This window comes from Solanum tuberosum, unplaced genomic scaffold (genome assembly GCF_000226075.1).
Source record: "Solanum tuberosum cultivar DM 1-3 516 R44 unplaced genomic scaffold, SolTub_3.0 scf00098, whole genome shotgun sequence".
Lineage (NCBI taxonomy): Eukaryota > Viridiplantae > Streptophyta > Magnoliopsida > Solanales > Solanaceae > Solanum > Solanum tuberosum.
The window spans coordinates 433,612-449,780 of record NW_006239026.1 but is presented as its reverse complement, the minus strand read 5'-3'; the positions used below and the strand labels follow the sequence as shown (position 1 = coordinate 449,780).

Below are 16,169 nucleotides of genomic sequence, written 5' to 3'. Positions count from 1 at the left end.
GTACTTTTTTTGGTTTATCCCATTCAATATCGCAACCTATTCTGAAGCCTCGATTAATTTAGATTCACATTGTGTATACAAAATTTGAATCAAAACTATTAAAGTTCTACTGAACTCATACCTTAAAAGTTGGTCCATCCCCTATTTCAGGACTCGAACATAAGACCTTTGATTATAGATTATTTTTTTAAAATTCATCCCGTCACAACCTTTGATGGAGACATATTACTCCACTACCTTCCAAACTAGGTGATGAATCACAACCTAGAAACAATTCCTTTTAAGGCAGTATTTGGTAGATTTAAAAAGTGAAAGGACTTATCAATAATGGCTATCTTCCCAAGTGTCAACTTTTGAGAAGATTTACACAATGCCAAGTCTATATATTAAGCAAGAATTTTGATGCATATTAATATCTATTGACAATGATGGTACTCACCATATAAAGCTACTTCATCTTGATACATTTGCCACAAGGAAAATGGAAACTAATTAAAAGAAGTACTATGTGATAAAGAAAGTTAACAAGGTATCATATAAAAGGAGATGATAGGCATAGTACTTTTTATTATTATTAGTTTCAGTATCCGTTTTGGAGTTCAGATTAATCAGCAACGTAAAACTTGTTAAAGAGAAAGGTGTTTTGTATCAAAGTTTCTATCATTCTTATGACTCGAATTTAAGGACTCTAATTAAAAAATAGAGTGATTTTATTCATTCTACCAAAACACTTGATCAATCTGAATTCGTGCTATGCAAGATCCATTAAAAAAACATAATGCTTTTTTGATTTCTCATTTGACGTCTAATATCCATTGAAAATGTTTTATACTTTGAACTCGAAATTTTTAATTAAGATTTATGAGTGAAATAATCTTGTTTATCCCACCACAATGACAATGACATAGTACTCAAATTACCTGAGTTATTGGCTAAAATCATCCCTCAACTATGACTCAAATCTAATGTACATCCTTATATTATCTAAGTGAGCAAAAAACATCCTTATATTATCTAAAAAATAACAAGAATCATCCTTCAATCTATTTTTGTTAAGAAACTGGTTGAACCAATAAAAAAAATAAAATTTGGTCATGTCTTGCCATGACGAGAAGATCAAAGTTACCTAAAAAGAATAAGGATAAGGATAGGAAATGAATCTTTCATTATCGGAATTTAAATTTTGTGTGTTGTTAGTTCATATGTTTTTTGCATCATCAAATAAATTGACTTGCAACAATACATAAGTTTTGAAATATTTATACAGTAGGTTCCGATGATTAGAAAGATTATGTAAAAAAAATCATTTTAAAAATATTACGTCCAACTATTTAGAGGTTTTCTTTAATAAAATATTTAGGGCGTATGTACTATATATACAATGCAATTCGCATTTTATACAATGTATATAAATGCTGAAATTTTAGTAAAATTACGTAGGCGTTTAGTTATAAAAATAAAATAAAAATTATTGTATTCGAAAATTTTGAAATTGGAGTAGTATTTGGCCATATTTTACAAAGAATATTTAGAATTTCAATATATTTTGTCTGAATATGATTTAAACCCTCAATTTCTAAAAATTAAAAAAATCACTTAACTTGACTAGCTTAACCATGTGTACATATATTCATTCGACTTGACACATTTTTTGTTAGTGGCGTGAGTTTCTTAAAAAAAAATAAACAGAAGGATGAATCTTGCAACTTTTTGAATAGTTCAAGAATGTTTTTTGTTCACTTATATAACACAAGGATGTACTTTAAGTTTATGTCATACTTCAGGGATGATTTTAGCCAAAAACTCCAAATTACCTTCCCAAAGAGGTTATGAATCACAACCTAGAAACAATGCTTTTTAAGGCATTATTTGGTAGATTATAAAAAAGTGAAAGGACTTATCAATAGTGGCTCTCTTTCCAAGAGTAAAATCTTGAGATTTACACAATGTCAAGTCCATCTATTAAGAAAGATCTTAAATACATAATTGATATCTATTGATAATGATGTTTACTCTTTATAATTACTTTCATAGTTGCTAGATTTGGCCCAAGGAAAGTGGAAGAGAATAACACTATATCAAACATTGAAAGGCAATTATTTTTTCCCTATTTCTTCTTTTAACTTTCATGAATTGACTTCTCAATTTATTTCCTTTTTTCTAACCTTTTCCTTTCTTTTCTCTTTTTTTTTTTAGAAAAAAATAAAATAAAATTTTGAACCTTATTTTAAGAAAGACTTGTGCAAAATATAGGTTGTTGCCCTTGGGGTGCAACCCTTTCTCGAACGATATATAACATCTGATTGGTAATCACTAAACCTTTTCATTCTTAATCATATATTTCAAGCTCGAGTCTTGAAAATAGAGTCAATGAGATAGTAAGCACCCCTTAATCTCATTTCGATACCTAGGAACGTAGTTGATAGAACTGTAAGCACCCCTTAATCTCATTTCGATACCTAGGAACATAGTTGATAGAACTGTAAGCACACCCTTCATTCTGAATCACAGAGGTGTTAGGTTGAATCTTGAAAAATAGAGTCATATTATGTAAGAAATACTTTCAGTCGCGAATCTAAATTAGCCAAAGTTTATAGCAAGTAACAAACACCAAATCAAGAAACTATAAACACTATCAACTCTTTGAATGGTTATTCCATCAATTAATAAATATGTTAAACACCAATTAGGATCTCTTTAAACCTAATATAATTACAAGAATCCTTCAATAATTATAGGGACCTATAATGAAGTGGAAGCTTTTTATTTAAGCAAGTGATAGCACTCCATCCAAATTTTTGTTCTATTTTAAAAAAACTATAAAATCTTTAACACTAGATCTTCCATTCTAAATTAATGTTCAAGAATTCAAAATAGTTTAATTATTCAAATTTTAAAATTTGATGTCTTTGTCAATACTTTCCATTATTATCTAAACAAATATTTTCTTCTATGTACTATCTATCAATCAAGTACACAAATTAAATGTATATCCTAAGTTTTATGTACTAACCAAAATAGTACTACATAAAATAAAGTGGAGGAAGCATCACCAAATCTTTCTTAGTTACAAACAAAGGATTGTGATGGAGTGATAAGTACTCTTTCATCCTTAACGAAAGGTCTCGAGTTCGAGTCCTCCTGGTACGAAGTCACCTTTGTTAGGGAGCGTTTTACCCCCCAGCCCACAATGTGGAACTTCTCCGCGCGAATCTGAATTTTATCGAACTCCAATATGGGTACGGACACCGGGTGAGAAACCAAAAAGAAAAAAAAACTTTCAAAGTTGACTGATTGCAATATGATCTATTGAAAACGTATTTACTAATATAGCCGAAATATATAAAATAATACTTTGATTATGTATATTATACTTAAATATACAAAACCTATACATTTGCTGACTATTTTGTAAACTAGATCACCCAAGGGAACAATAATTATCCCATGACAAAATAAACAATTTTCTATCACTTGGTGAGCCATGAATTGAACAATTTTGTTTTAGGCTATTAATTGCTAATTAATTTGGGCTATATATTGCCAATTATATATAATAGTTGTATGTCTGTGTCAATTCCTCAAACATATAAAAAAAATGGACTTAGGATGAAAATGTATAGAATATGAAGATTGGGCCTAGCCTTTGATAAAATCCTTTAAATCATTCTTACATTTTTTAAAGAGGGGCAAAAACTAATATTTATGCTATTGTTGTAGTGATAAAAATTTGCAAGTTTAATCGCTTCGAAACCAACTTTGAGAAATATTTTATCCGAGTTTGGCTTGACAGTCTCAAACTTTGAACAAAATATTTGAAGTTTTGAAGTTTGATTTGTCGAGTATGGTCTCCGTGCATTCCAGTAGCATTAGCACTAATCTCGTAATTTCTTGCCTTTTGATTTCTGTTAATATTCGTTGTTCTTTGCTTCAGTTATCGCATTGTTTTGAGATGTTGTTAGTGTGCCTTTTTTTGATTGCTATGTTACGATTTTGTTATTATTTGTTATGTCTGCTTTGCGTCTTTATGTTATTTTTAACATTGTTTTGTTATGAGTTACTTGAGCTGAGGGTATTTCGGAAACAACAACACTCTACCTCCACACTAGGAGTAAAGTTTGCAAACACCCTAACCTCGCCCACACCCCAGACCTCACCTAGTGGGATTACACTCGGTGTATTGTTGTTGTTGGTATAGCTTAAATGGGAAGGTGAAGATTGGTTACTGAATGCAATTACAATTAATTTTTTTGGTTTCCCACGCAGTGTCCAGTACTCACATTGGAGCCCGACTAAATCCGGATTCGCGCCGGGAAGTCCCACATAAAGGAGAAAAGCGTCCCCTAACAAAGGCGATTCCGTATTCGGGGGGACTTTGCTCCACCACAACCCTTGTTGGTGCAATTACTACTTCTATAGTCCTGGTTTTTCATGTGGCTTTCCTCTTAAATAAGGCTAAAAATTTCAATTTGTGAAGTTGTTTGGCTAAGCTTATAAGCTGGTCAAACTAGTTTATCCGTAGTTTTTGGAGTATTAGCAACTAAACAGGAAATAGCCTTATGAATTTATCATCCAAGTACTACTTCTAGCAAATCAATCAATCACTAATAGCTCAATGGATATCTCAATTGCCACATCTTACTATACTAAAACTATGCAGCCACAACAACACAAATCATTTGACTTTGCTCACAATGGTCATAACTAAATGATATCAAGAAGACTTACAGTGTCATCGTTCGTATTCTTGCTTTTCATTGAGAACCTGTTTGGTAGGACGACACCACGAAATTGGATTTGAGCATAATTGTGTGTAACTATTGAGTCTACATGCAACAACGATCTCACACCTTGGTACAAATGATGCATTCCCTTCTGGCAAATGAAATCTAGGATTCCCAATAATCTGTCGAGTAATCAGAAGATCCTATCTGAGGTAGCCGTCAATCGTCATCATACACAAAGGGTATATTTGTTTTTGAGGCTTCACAAACACGGTTTGCACGTTCTCAGTCATGATGATCATGCATGTAGTGATTATCCACAAAATTGCAAGCAACTGGTATGAATTGACACACATCCCAAACTGCCTAAGGACCCTGTTGGGTTGATGCATGTCCCAACATATTAGCGGCACCACAGCACGTAACAAATATTCTCCCAATCGACCATATTCGGCAAGATTCCATCTGGAGTACCACACCTTATGCTTGGATATCTTTCATTCAGAGCAGATACCTTGTTGCAAGAGTTCATATTGGTTCAGTTTTGTCCTGAGTTGATTGGATAAAGCTCCACTGCCAAACCAAAGAAGAAACCTGCCAAATGAAAAGAAAATTTGACTACTTGAAGTATGTCCAGTCATATATATGCACACACAGAGACATAAATAATGGAAAGTACAGTATAGTCTAGTCAATAGGTATATTTCCACTTCTTTTTTCTCAAACTCCAAGATACAGGCGAATTAAAGGTAAAACTGTAGCATCAGGAAGTTAATCTTAGAATGACACTGGCTGCTGTTTGCATGACTGGATTAGATGTACTTCATTAGCTTCATTGCTAAGAAATAGGAGAGAGAGAGACTAAAAAGTGATATAACACATCAACAAAACAAACAAAAGAAGGGTATACTACTTGTTAGAGATATATTTAGCTATTTTTAATGTTTATTTTGTTTAGTGATATGAAATGAGCTTAAATGTAAAAGTGAGGATTCATATAGCCGATACACAAAGCACAAATATATAGCTAGGGTTACAAGCCTATGAAATGCTATCTATAAGAGATACTTAAGCACATGCTGAGCATATGAAGCCATGAGTACACGGCATTTATCCTTGAGTTTAATTTATCGAAAAGTGAAAACCAAGATTTATGAGATTTTATGATTACATTGGAAGTGGTCCAGCTTAAGTGCCTCACCTTTCGACAGCAATAGAACTCTAATATAATGTCTTGCTTCTAATTGTCATTTTGGGCATCTACGACCGCCTGGATCACAGCGTTCTTGCTAATAGCATATCTGAAACATGAATAAGAAAATGAGTAAGTACAGAGAGAATCTTTAAATCCAAAGGCTAAACTTCTGGAAGAATGATAAGAGATGCTGCTGCTAATGCTATAGGTCACTATTCTAAAGAAAATGAATAAGCAAATACGACGTCGATGTTACTCAACAGACGGAAAAGTAAGAGAAATAGGGAAAAACTTGCGGAAAAAAGAAGAAGATTCAAAGAAGAAATTCTTCACATACCACGGCAAAGATGACATAGAGATTTTACTCATTTGAGAAGGTAGTATCCTCAGGAACATATTCGATCCCTTTTATATTCCGAATCAGAAGTTCCAAAAATGAATGTATCAAATCAGTTTGGTGATGACTTCGGTCTCTTGCGATAAACAAATGCACCTCATTGTTTATTTCTATCCAACTACACCCTTTTTCTTTCACTACGCCATTGCTATCCATTTTCTCTCTTAACTTTTTGACATTGATCCACATGCCTTTAGATGCATAAATATTTGAAAGTAGGATATATGATCCACTGTCTTTTGGATCTATAGATATTGCCATCGATGCTGCATATTTACCCAGGTCTATATGACCAGCTTCTCTACACGCGCTAAGCAAACTCCTCCACACAATGGCGGCCGGTGGAATTGGCATTGTTTCAATGAATTCCGTTGCTTCGACCAGTTTACCAGCTCGACCCAAGAGAGACACTATGCAAACATAATGCTCCGTTTCTGGTTCAATACCGTACCCGGCCATGGAATGGAAGTGACGCAATCCTTCTTTGACAAGACCAACATGGCTACATGCTGAAAGCACTCCAACAAAGGTGACATTGTTGGGTTTCAATCCATCATTTATCATTTTCTCAAACATATTAAGAGCTTCCTTTGCTTCTCCGTGCTGTGCATAAGTGGATATCATAGAATTCCAACACGCGATATCTCTCTGGATAGTGGAATTAAACATTTTACGTGCTTCTTCCAAGCTTCCACACTTGGAGTACATATCGACGAGTGCATTTGTAACATGCGGATCAAAATTTAGGCCGAGTTTTACAATCTGGTTATGAAACTGGAGACCATGAAGCAGACTTACTAGGTTACTAGATGCAGCAATGAGGGCAACAAAAGTCAATGCGTTTGGCTTTTGCAAAGACTGCCGCAATTCTAGGAAGAACTTTAGGGCCTCTTCATTTTCACACTGCTGTATGTACCCAAACAACATAGAATTCCATACAACAATATCCTTTTCATTCATTTCAATGAATACTTGCCTCGCATCTTCAATAGATGAACATTTCGAGTAAACATCTATTAGGATGCTACAAACAAACATGTCAGCAGAAAAACCAAATTTTATGGTAAGACCGTGAAGTTGCTTACTTAACTCCAAGGAGAAAAGTGAAGCTGATGCACCGAGCAGGCTAACAAAAGTCAAAAGGCTTGGAAGAATCAGATTATCTCTCATTTCAGCAAATAGATCAAAAGCTTCATATAGCCTATTCTGCGTCAAACAACCCTCAATTATAGCATTGTAAGAGATTACGTCATGGTCACCCATAATGTCAAAAACCTTCCTTGCGTCACCAAATGAATTACATTTCGCGTACATATCAATCAAGCTATTCTTCACAAAGTCATCAGAATCAACATTAGCTTTCACGGTATAAGCATGCACTTGTCTTCCCAACTCTAAAGCTTCAACCGACCCACATGAAATAAGTACACTACTGCAAGCAAATCTATCTAGCATCCAACCCAAACTGTTCAAGTCTCTAAACATGCTTATGGCTTCCCAGTCAGAAGAATTCTGCATGTATCCAGAGATCATCGTTGTCCAAGAAATAGTGTTTTTAACTTGCATCCGATCAAAAACTGACCTTGCAGTCTTAACCTTACCACACTTCATATAGAAATCAATAAGAACATTACTCACCGTAACATCCATCTCCACTCCCCGTCTAAGCACATAACCATGAATTTCCTTTCCTCCTTTAATATACTCAAGCGACGAACAAGCACCCAAGATACTCGAAACCACATAATTATCAGGAACAACATCAGTCTCCAACATATTCCTCAATAGCTGTAAGGAAATTTCACTCTTCCCCACATTCACACACGCTGCAATAATCGCAGTCCAAGTAGCCGTACTCTTCACCAATAAATCATCAAAAATTCGCCTCGCTGACCCTACATCTCCACCCTTCGAGTAAAAATCAATTAAAGACGTCCCTACATACACAAACTGATCAAAACCAGCTTTAACCACAAAACAATGCAATTCCTCACCTTTCACAATACTACCTAACCTTCCACAACAACTAACAACACTAGCCAAAACAAACTCATTTGGCCCCTCCCCCTCTTTACAACTTCTCCTCAACTCAGCAAAAAGCAACAAAGATTCATCATAAACCCCATTTTGGGTATACATAGTAATAACTGAAGACCAAGAAATCATATCCCTTTTAGGCATTTTATCAAACACTTTGCGTGCATAGCCCAAACACCCCCGAATCGAATACGATTGAATCAAGATGTTGTTAAGAAAAGGGTTGCTTTCAAATCCAGAAAGAATCACTTGGGTGTGGATTTCTTTATAATGGGTTGCAGATAATGTGAATAATAATTTGCTTAAATAATGACGTTGGGTTCTTCTATTACGGCGAATAGTAGGATAGTTTTCTTCTTCGGAGCGATGATGTGAAGATGATAAAGATGATGACACTGTGAAGAATCTGAAAAAAGATTGAGTTACACCATTTTTGAGGGATTTTGGTTCAAATTTGCAGCTAATTTTACAGAGTTTACTCATTTGTTTGAACTGAAAATTCAAAGTTGTTGCATATTTATATGGAGCTGAAATTATTGTTAGCGCAGTTTGATGTACGAAACATTTCGTATTAGTAGAGTTCGAGAAAGTTAGTGAAGTGTTAAAAGTTAACTTCCAAAAGCAAATATTTATCTAAAGTTATGCAAATTTGAAGTTAGGTTTTGGCAAGCACAACTTCACACATGCATGGTTGAAACTTTTTGGAACTTCAAAGTAAAGTCCGAAGTTGATACTGAAACGGTTAAATTATGTTCGGAATGTTAGTCAAGTGTTATATATAATTAACTTAAAAAGATATTTACTAAAGTTCGAACTTATGCAAATTTCAAATCGGGTTTTGGCAAGCACAACTACAAACTTGTATTGCTTGAAACTTTTTGGAACTTCATAGTCGAATTTGAAGTTGATTCTGAAACGATTAAATTAGGTTCGGAAATGTTAGTCAAGTGTTATAGTTTAACTTAAAAATATATTTATCTAAAGTTTGAACTTATGCAAATTTGTTATGCTTTGGCAAGCACAACTTCAAACTTGTATTGCTTGAAACTTTATAGTCGAATCTGAAGTTGATTCTGAAACGGTTAAACTAGGTTCGAAAATGTTAATCAAATGTTATAATTAACTTAAAAAGATATTTATCTAAAGTTTGAACTTATGCAAATTTGAAGTCGGGATTTGGCAAGCACAACTTCAAACTTGTATTGCTTGAAACTTTATAGTCGAATCTGAAGTTGATTCTGAAACGGTTAAACTAGGTTCGAAAATGTTAATCAAATGTTATAATTAACTTAAAAAGATATTTATCTAAAGTTTGAACTTATGCAAATTTGAAGTCGGGATTTGGCAAGCACAACTTCAAATTTGTATTGCTTAATACTTTTTTGGAACTTCATAGTCGAATCTGAAGTTGATTCTGAAACGGTTAAACTAGGTTCGAAAATGTTAGTCAAGTGTTATAGTTTAACTTAAAAAGATATTTATCTAAAGTTCAAACTTATGCAAATTTGAAGTCGGGCTTTGGCAAGCACAACTTCAAACTTGTATTGCTTAAAACTTTTTGGAACTTCATAGTCGAATCTAAAGTTGATTCTGAAACGGTTAAATTAGATTAGAAAATGTTAATCAAGTGTTATAGTTATATTTATTTGAAGTTTGAACTTGGAGTTTTCCCGATGAAATTGAGAGCCCTAATATTGCAAGTAGATAATATGAATCGGAATCGGAAATGGAATCGGAAACTATTCTCCGATTCAATATAGGAAGCAAAAAAACCCTATAATTTAATCTCTATAAAAAGGTACCTCAAACAAATTAATTCTCATTATACTCTGTTTTCCCCCCTTTTCTTCAAAATCAACCAACAATGGCGCTTCAACAATCACCAGAAAATCACGATTCGATCTCGCGAAAGAGAAAATCACTGATTAGTTTTGAAGAGATAATAGAAAAGAAGAAAAAGTACGATGAAGAAGAAGAAGAAGTTGTGACTTCGAAACGAAATTTTGATTCGATTGATAATTTTATCTCTGCGGAAGAAGAGAAGCTTGTTGAAGATGAGATTCTGAATATCGAAGATGTGATTACGAACTGGAATTTTGATTTGATCTTCGAAAACTGGATATCAATGGCGGGATCTTCAGAAAACCGGCAAACAGAGATTTCAGTTACGAGTTCTGATAAGAAATGGTTAAGTTTATTGTTAGGAGTGACGGAGTCTGAAATTTATGATGAGATTTAGAATAGTATTAGAGTGGATAATACTCAAATATTCGTTTTTTGATATTTTATTTTTACAATATAGTTTTTTTTATTGAGATATTATAATGTTACAATTCGAGTTCTTTTATTGAAGTTGATAGCGTTATCACGATTGTTTTTATTTATTTGTTAAAAGACCTTTAGCATTATGATTAGGGCGGGAAGGCAAATTCTAGGTTGTTTGATTGTTTGTTTGTTTACTCGTTTTAAATAAATGTATCTTTTTTTGTGTCCCAAAGTATCAATGCCAAAACGGAGGTCGTTTTCGGACAAAACTTTGGGATGTCAAGGAAACATATAAATAGAATAGTATAAGATTTAAATAGTTATTCATAACAATCATTTTAGAACACGAGACTCGAAAGGTGCTTAACACCTTCCTTTCGATTAACATATTTTGTCCATATAACTAGATCGGATGTTTGAATGCAATCGTCAAAAAGTACGAGATAACTTATTTGCCCATAAAATTTCATCCACATGAAACCTAACTCAATAATTTAAAAAATCCAATTAATTTCTATAATTATCCCCTTAGAGTGTCATTTGACACCATTTCTAAATGGAAAAAGAGAGTGTACACCACGCATCCTTAGATATAGGTTAGCTAGGAATGAAAACTCGCAATCAGTTCATACTTTAAATGTGTTTTTAAGCATTAACTCTTACATAAAATATGCACTTTAGGGCGGAATACAACGGTCTTAGAGTTTTGTGGTGAAATTGAGAGTATAACATTTAAATATATATGGTATAGTTTTTTATTGTTATGTAACCGCATATATAAATAATTTGTATGATAAATTAAAAAAAACGATTATGGTATAGAGAAGCTATAAAATGATAAAATAAGATAATTAAATAATAAATAAATAAAATAAAATGAGAAGTAAATATAAGATAGCGATGGAATAACACCAAATCAATTATTATACAAAATGAGACTTTTCATTATTACTAAACTATGAATTTAAGGATACAATACGATAAAATTTAAATGAAAAATATTATATTTAAACTAAAAATATGATACAATACACAATACACAACAAGCATACAAATAAGTTGAAATAAGCATTTGTAAAATTTTCAAAATGAGAATGGCAAACAGGTACACAAAGCAAACCGTGTTAGTAAGGTTCGAATAAGAGCATGCTATCTTAATATAAGTACTATCGATTGTTTTCATGATTAGAATCAGTAACTTCTAAATTACATGGAGATAATTATATGTATCATTATTTTACATAAAAATAACTTTATCATTGCTTTAAAAATTATTGCATGACTCATTTCTTAGGAAATTGCACTTAACATGATTTTTTTCGTTCTCAGCGATCTGAATCGAAATCTTTGATTAAAACTGCAACAAATTCAAATATCTCATCACAATTCTGATTGATGAAGACTCTATAATTAGTTAAGTGGTGCAACTATTCAACCATTAGAGTAGTTAGATTAAAAGTTTGAATTCTTAACAATTTATTGCATGATTGATGTTGACATCAAAACCAAGTCTTCAAAGTCATACTGAGTTTTTCTTAGACTAATTTTTAGTCAATATTTTGTTGTCAATAGGACCATTTATGTTTAGAATTTAATTTTGAAAAAAATCTATACAGAAATGGTCTTATTGAAAACAAAATGTTTGAGTAAAAAAAAATGTTTAGAATTAGGAAGGGGACCAAACGTGTAAAATAAAATGTGTAGCAACTTTCACATTTCCACATCATAAATTGCTTATTTCATTTAAAAACTTGATCTATTAAAGAAAATATATTTTTAATTACATATATCTACAGACTTAATTACGTCTTTTTAAATGAATCTCATGAACCAAATAAAATCAATTTGTATTATAATGAGATATCGAAGATATCATATTCGAGTTTTACATATAGAGTCATTGAACTTTATTTTAAATATATCAATCCAATCCGAGCTCTTGGAATTAGATTAAATTCAATAATGGATCGCGAAATCTTGGTGATCTTCTCTATGTAATGAATGAGGAGTCTTCTTTAAAATAGTTCGCCCGTAACTCAGCAAACAAAGTACATTAATTATTTAATCCAGAATTAACGACTTACACATTCAATGACTTTGGCACTGGACATTCCCAAAATAGGGACTATCATGTAAATTTAATATACCCTCAAGAATTCAGATTAATCAAACCTAACTAACCTAAAGTTAGGGGTGGGGAATAATAGAGGAAAACAATAATATAATTTAATATATTCATAAAATACAGATAATAAATGAGTGGATAAAGTTTAATAATTTTCTAGCTAGCTAGAAAGAAAGACGTTACTCACATGAATCAAAACATTGAAGAAAAAGATGGGCCAACCGTTGACATCTCAAACCTAACACCCCTAACATGAAATGAACTACTTATTAGAAAACAATATATAAATACTCTGCTATCTTTAATTAGAAATCTCGAGATACGAATTTTAAAAATAAAGTCCTCTTATTGGAAGATTACCTACGGGTTCAACCGGCTTAGTCCAAATTCCAAATTTGTATTTAGAAATTCATTAAATAAGTACAAAAATTAAATTCAGAATTCAATCACTAAAATCTGATGACGCTATCCTATAATTCAGTAACCCCTCATATTTAAATTCCGCCTCCACCTCTCGTGGTAGGGAGCACTTCAGGGTGAAGCTACAACTAGTGAAGGATGATTAGTTTGACATTCGAAAAATCATATTGTTACGTAAGTTAAATACTACTTTTTGTCTATATATATTAAATCTTAAACATTTTTAGTGAAATTTCTGACTTAGTCACTGAGCGTCTTAACGATAAAATTCTCTGATGTAAATTTAAATTAGTCAAATCTCAAAGCAAATATCGAATATTAAATATCGAGTGAGAAATGACAGCTTACAAAAAATACACTATATATATATTCACAAGAAGCCTCTTCAAATACACTCTACTTTTTTGCTTTATATATATCTTTTCATCATTGACATAACTTTTAAAGTTCATTATTAGTTGAAATCCAAATATACCCTCCCCAATCAAATTTCCCTTTTATTATCAGAATATGTAAATAGTTGACTTTCAAACTCTTTTAGACCATTTCTCTTTGTTCTAAAAACATCATGGCCAAAACCAAAACCAAAACCAAAACAACAAACACAACAACACCCTCAAGATCATCATGAATGCCACAGCCTCCGCCCCGGATCCGAATTCCTCCGATGATGGGTTCCTCGGGTCACAAAACTTTGGTGGATTCGCGTATGGCATCGGAGTCTCTGCAGGGATATTGTTGTTGATAACAACAATCACCCTAACGTCCTATTTTTGTACGAGGCATCAAACAACGGTGGAGCCACCACAAAGGAGACATAGGAATAATAATAATAACGATGTGGTCGTGGTCGTGGACGTGGATGTGGACGTAGGGCTTGATGAGGAAACCCTATCGAGTTTTCCAAAGTTGTTGTATTCGGATACTTATAAGAATATTCACAAGGATTCAACCACGAGTTCTTGTTGTTCAATATGTTTAGGTGATTACAAGAATAGTGACATGTTAAGGCAATTGCCAGATTGTGGCCATTTGTTTCATTTGAAATGTGTTGATCCATGGTTGAGGTTACATCCAACTTGTCCTATTTGTAGAACTTCTCCATTGCCATCACCACTATCTACTCCTCTAGCTGAAGTTGTTCCTTTGGCAACTAGACCTATTGGATAAAGTGCTATTCAAATTTCAATGTTATCTTAGGGTTCACTATCTGCTTTTGGGCTCGATTAATCTGGATTTGAGGTGAAATAGCGTTTACTAACCACTTTTTGACCTTGTTTTCAAAATATAGTTAATGTCATGGGGTTTCAAGTTCACATGTGAAACTCTAGGAAAATTCGACGATTTCAAGGTCTTATATTCACTTTTGAGCTCGATTAGTCTGGATTTGGGGTGAAATAGCATTTGTTTGTCACTATTCGGCCTTGCTTTTGAAAAATAGTTAATGTCATGTGGTTTCAAGTTCACAAGTGAAATTTTAAGACATTATCATGTAGTTTAACTTGTGGAATTTGAAATTTCATAACGATGACTATTTTTCAATTATAAGGACTGAAAAGTAGCTATTTTGTGGATTTTATCCGAATTCAAGCCGAAAAGTCCTAACTTGAGGATAAAAATGTTCTCTATCAAAGGCGATTACCATTCTTAGGACTCGAACCCGGAACTTTTGGTATTTTTCGTTTTCTATGTATAATTATGTAGATTAATTATTTTCTTTCTTCTTCTAAATTTATACTATGATAAAATAATATGTCATTGAAAGAAATAGTTTCTTGTACGGTTAATATTTTGTTTGAATTCTATTTGATATAATGTAATTTCGAGGCTATACAGGCAAGCACAATTACTTTTTTCTTTAACATATTGAAAGACAAAAAAAAATTATGTTAATCGAGAGGAAGGTGCTAAACACCTCTCGAGTCTCGTGTTCTAACATGACTGTTATGAATAATAATTTAAATAAAAACTTATACTATTCTATTCATATGTTTTCTTCACATCCCGGAGTTTTATCCAAGAACAACCTTTATTTTTATTATTGATACTTTGGGGAACAAAAAAAAAAGATATGTTTATTGAACGCGAGTAAACAAACAAGCAATCAAATAACTTAGAATTTGCATTCCCGCCTAATCATGATGCTAAAGGTCTTTTAACAATAAATATAAGCGAGTGCGATAGCTTTAACAACTTTAATAATTAAAAAAAAAAGTATATATATTAATAAAAAGAATTCAAATTGTAACATTCTAATAATTCAATAAAAAAAACTATATTGTAAAATTAAAATAACAAAAAACGAATATTTGAATGTCACCCCATTCTAATACTATTCTAAATCTCATTGTAAAACTCTGACTCCGTCACTCCTAAGTCTATAAACTTAACCATTCCTTTGGAGTACCGTTACTGAATTTTTTGAAAATAGTATTTGAATTTGAATTTGAAATCTCCGTTTTTGAAGATCCCGCCATTGATAAGCTCAACTCAATAGAAGGCAATTCATCGTCTTCACAGAATCTTCTTCGTCTTCCTTCTTCTTCTTCTTCGTCGTACTTTTTCTTCTTTTCAATTTTCTCTTCCAAATTACTCAGTGATTTTCTCTTTCGAGAAATCGAATCGTGATTTTCTAGTGAAAATGAAGTCGGAGATGGAGATGGTGATTGTTGAAGCGCCATTGTTGGTTGATTTTGAAGAAAAGGGGAGAAAAAAACAGAGTATAATAAGAATTAATTTGTTTGAGGTACCATTTTATAGAAATTAAATTATAGGTTTTATATTCCATATTATAGTTGGAATTGGAAAATAGCAGCATTAAGTTTCTATATTCTGAATAAACAAAGTATTTTTATTATTTTTTTGACATTTTTCTCCCTACTTTTTTTTTTTTTTTGCATATTGCCAAAAAAATTAGTTTAAAATTTTTCTCTTTACATATAAAAAGGAAAGGAGGGAATACGAATTAAATTAAATATTATTTATTTATCATGGTAATTACCATAT

At 32.4% G+C, this 16,169-nt stretch overlaps 2 protein-coding genes across 2 annotated transcripts; one reads left to right on the top strand and one right to left on the bottom strand.

Annotated features, from left to right (window-relative positions):
* Window positions 1-4,529: 4,529 nt before the first annotated feature.
* On the bottom strand, window positions 4,530-8,865 carry LOC102584402 (pentatricopeptide repeat-containing protein At4g39530). Its single transcript, XM_006348508.2, has 3 exons — window positions 6,257-8,865; window positions 5,926-6,025; window positions 4,530-5,318 (listed from the first exon to the last, which is right to left on the bottom strand). Exon 1 carries the CDS (start codon window positions 8,834-8,836, stop codon window positions 6,281-6,283), a length of 2,556 nt encoding a protein of 851 aa, XP_006348570.1. The 5' UTR covers window positions 8,837-8,865; the 3' UTR covers window positions 4,530-5,318; window positions 5,926-6,025; window positions 6,257-6,280.
* A 4,726-nt stretch (window positions 8,866-13,591) lies between these two features.
* On the top strand, window positions 13,592-14,894 carry LOC102599592 (RING-H2 finger protein ATL70-like). The gene has a single exon (XM_006348385.2). The coding sequence runs from the start codon at window positions 13,791-13,793 to the stop codon at window positions 14,331-14,333; it is 543 nt and encodes a 180-aa protein (XP_006348447.1). The 5' UTR covers window positions 13,592-13,790; the 3' UTR covers window positions 14,334-14,894.
* Window positions 14,895-16,169: the final 1,275 nt, after the last annotated feature.